At 37.3% G+C, this 3,132-nt stretch overlaps 1 protein-coding gene across 1 annotated transcript; it reads right to left on the bottom strand.

Annotated features, from left to right (window-relative positions):
- Positions 1-332: 332 nt before the first annotated feature.
- Positions 333-2,756, bottom strand: LOC106772851 (29 kDa ribonucleoprotein A, chloroplastic). Its single transcript, XM_014659464.2, has 5 exons — positions 2,338-2,756; positions 2,132-2,233; positions 1,250-1,579; positions 716-815; positions 333-582 (listed from the first exon to the last, which is right to left on the bottom strand). The coding sequence occupies exons 1-4, from the start codon at positions 2,677-2,679 to the stop codon at positions 756-758; spliced, it is 834 nt and encodes a 277-aa protein (XP_014514950.1). The 5' UTR covers positions 2,680-2,756; the 3' UTR covers positions 333-582; positions 716-755.
- Between the last annotated feature and the right edge of the window lie 376 nt (positions 2,757-3,132).

Below are 3,132 nucleotides of genomic sequence, written 5' to 3' on the forward strand. Positions count from 1 at the left end.
TTAATAAACATTAAGGCCCATGAGCTAATTTATGCTCAGTAGTTTAAACCACTTGTTGCATCTCTTCACTATTTAATGTTGAAAAAGGTGACATTAATTCTATGATGTAAAATAAAACACAAATCTCTTCAAACCTTTAGAATTCACATCTTAAAAGTTCAAAGCTTGATCAACTTATTTATCTGGATTCTTCTTTAGCTATTCAGATTAAATTTTAGCATACTCAGATTAACCTGTTTCATTTTTTTCAGTTCATGTTTTCTTCTTTTGCTTCAAATATTTATATGACCTTATCCAAATAAAAGAAAATTATGAGGGAAGTTGAAACGAGGTAAGCAATAATAATTAAGACATCTACTTCTATGGTAAAAATAGTGATACAAAATCAGTTTGAAATGAACAACCAAATTTGTAACATTCAACTTCCATTCGTACAAGAGGCAGGGGTGAGCTTTCCTCGAGAAAGAAACTGGTCAGATATTACCAGTGTTTAGACGTAGTCTCAATATGTAGGTGTATTTTTCATCCCCACAAACAATTGGCCAGTTTCTACTTCTTGAATCCGTAAAAACTCCCAACTACCTGTTATGTCAAACATTATCAGAAGCTTAGAACATTCATCACAAGACAATGTACTGCGGTAAGAAATATCATGATCATAAGATGTTATTATTGCATCAGGAAACACATGTATTGAGAAGAGCACATGTATTACCAAAATCCTCTCTTTTAGATACGGATGAAAGTTTAAATCTTCAAAACCTCCTGGGCTTCGAGTCTGCTAATGAGACTCGTATAGCTCTGCCATTCAAGTCCTGCAAAACAGAGTCTTGGGTTTAAATATGTAACTGATAATGATCCAATGAGAAAAAGGTCTATACAACTACTATTATTAAAATGGTTTAAAAGGATCTATCTATCCCACTTATTACTAAGATGAAATCTCCTAGACATGTAACTACAAAAATTCACAACATGCATTTGTGACGACAGAGATATCTGCTTGAATTCCAAAATGGAGATTTTTCAAACAAAGTGCATGCAGGAAGATTAACTTCTCTGATCTGAAACGCTTCTTATCTAAAATCTAAATTATTCCGTGCCCATATGACTTTGAAATGTGAATTGCGAAAAAGAAAAGGCACAACTTTGTTTTTATGAGTCTTCTAAACAAATGATGATATATGGAAGAAAAAGCAAACTAAAAATATCTCACACACACACTACTCTTCAGGATTAGCACGCTTACCACACCATCCAAGGACTCAATTGCACTGCTGACTTCATCGGCACTACTGTAAGTCACAAATCCAAAGCCTCTTGATCGTCCACTGTCCCTGTCATAGACTACCCTTGCTTCCACGACATTTCCTTGTTCCCGAAACAATGACTCCAATGCTACATGGTCAACACCCCAAGCAAGATTACCCACGTGGACTTTGTTTTTATTATCTGAAAAATCACCACCACCTCCACCACCTCCACCACCACTTCTGTTAGAACTTCTAAGACGAGATGAACTCTCATTCCGAGCAGGGGGTGGCCCAGCATTCACTCTAAGGGCCCTTCCATCCAGTTCCTATGAATTACCAAAAGATTCATTCCTTAGATATGATAAAGAAATGAACAAAGATACATGGCGGTGACAAATGAAAAATACATTCACATTTCAAACCAAATAAATTCAATCTCAAACAACACTGTTTTGTTATGCTGTTAGTCACCTTAACCACTAGCTTGTTGGATTACAAGCAAATTGTTGTTTGTATCATAAACCAATACCAATACATTGTTTCAATTCTAATCACCAAAATCAGTTCTACAGTCAATAAAACAAATTTTAAGTGAAATTTGTATGCCAATGGTAAATAGAGTTGATTCTGGGATTGAGAACCACCAAGAGTTTGTCTGGCTGGTTTCATAGNTTAACTGCAAAATTGATTACCAACTCCAATGAAAATCAAAAACTAACACCACTTTAGCACTCAAACAAAAAAGTAATTCTTCCAAACATAAATCAATTTTATCAACCTCATATCTCACAACATCACCAATCTAAAAAGAACCAGAGATACGCTAACCCTTCAAACAAAAACCATCTTCATCAAAAACAGCCAAACTATAAACTCACATATCCATTGAACTGCTGAACAGCCGCTTCAACCTCCTCAACCGAAGACATTGTCACAAACCCAAACCCCCTGCTTCTCCCAGTCGTCTTATCATAAATCACCTGCCCAAAACAGAAAACAAGTCACGACCCATTTCAATTCTGCCCAAAGGGCTACCGTAAAACCCCTCAAAAACCCAAATTTGCAACCGAAACATAAACATCACCTCGACCACCTCCACAATCCCAACACTTTCGAAGAGCTCTGCGAGCTGCGCACTGTCAACACTGAACGGAAGGTTGCCAACAAAGAGCTTAAGGTCGGGGGAGAAGCCCTGGGCGGCGGCAAAGGTGTCCTCTTGCTGGTCGTAGTCGGAGGAGAGGGCGACGCGGGGAAGGAAGCGGGAGGAGAGGGAGAAAGTGGGTTTGAGGAAAACGGTAGAAATGGAGATGGGTTTGGCGTTAGGGGTGAGGGAGAGAGAAGAAGAGAAGCATTTGGGAGAAGAGAGAGGATGCTGTGTTCTGAGAGTGAGAGTTGGGAGTGCAAGAGAAGTTGCAGAGGTAGACATTGTTACAGATAAGGTTTTGTAAGAAAGGAGAAGAAGTAGGGTTTATGAAGGAATGGGAGAGTTTAGGTGAGTGAGGAGTGTGATATTTATTGGCAAGAAAGAAGAAAGAGCATACCGATAAGGTTTATTCATCATCCATTTACTACTCTATCCTTCATCTTTTTCACTCTAGACAGATATTTTCTTCTTCCTTCTAAAACTTGAAGTCTTTTGTGGGAATTGAAATATATGTCGACGTGGACATGCTAACGTTCAGATATTTTGGGTATGGTGAAATGAATAGGCATATATATATATATATATATATATATATATATATATATATATATATATATATATATATATATATATATATACGGCAATTACTCCCTACACCATCAGAGACACCTTCTAGCACCTCTTCATTCCTGTTTTGCCCTCCAGTATAAATGGAAGTAAAATAAGTATTACTCT

The sequence above is a fragment of the Vigna radiata genome, chromosome 8 (assembly GCF_000741045.1).
Source record: "Vigna radiata var. radiata cultivar VC1973A chromosome 8, Vradiata_ver6, whole genome shotgun sequence".
Lineage (NCBI taxonomy): Eukaryota > Viridiplantae > Streptophyta > Magnoliopsida > Fabales > Fabaceae > Vigna > Vigna radiata.

Excerpts from the sequence above, each read along its gene's own strand:
- LOC106772851 (XM_014659464.2), bottom strand. The coding sequence starts at position 2,679 with ATGTCTACCTCTGCAACTTCTCTTGCACTCCCAACTCTCACTCTCAGA. Across the intron at positions 2,234-2,337 it reads GGATTGTGGAGGTGGTCGAG|GTGATTTATGATAAGACGAC; the intron begins GTGATGTTTATG and ends TGTTTTGGGCAG. Across the intron at positions 1,580-2,131 it reads TTCAGCAGTTCAATGGATAT|GAACTGGATGGAAGGGCCCT; the intron begins GTGAGTTTATAG and ends GGTAATTCATAG.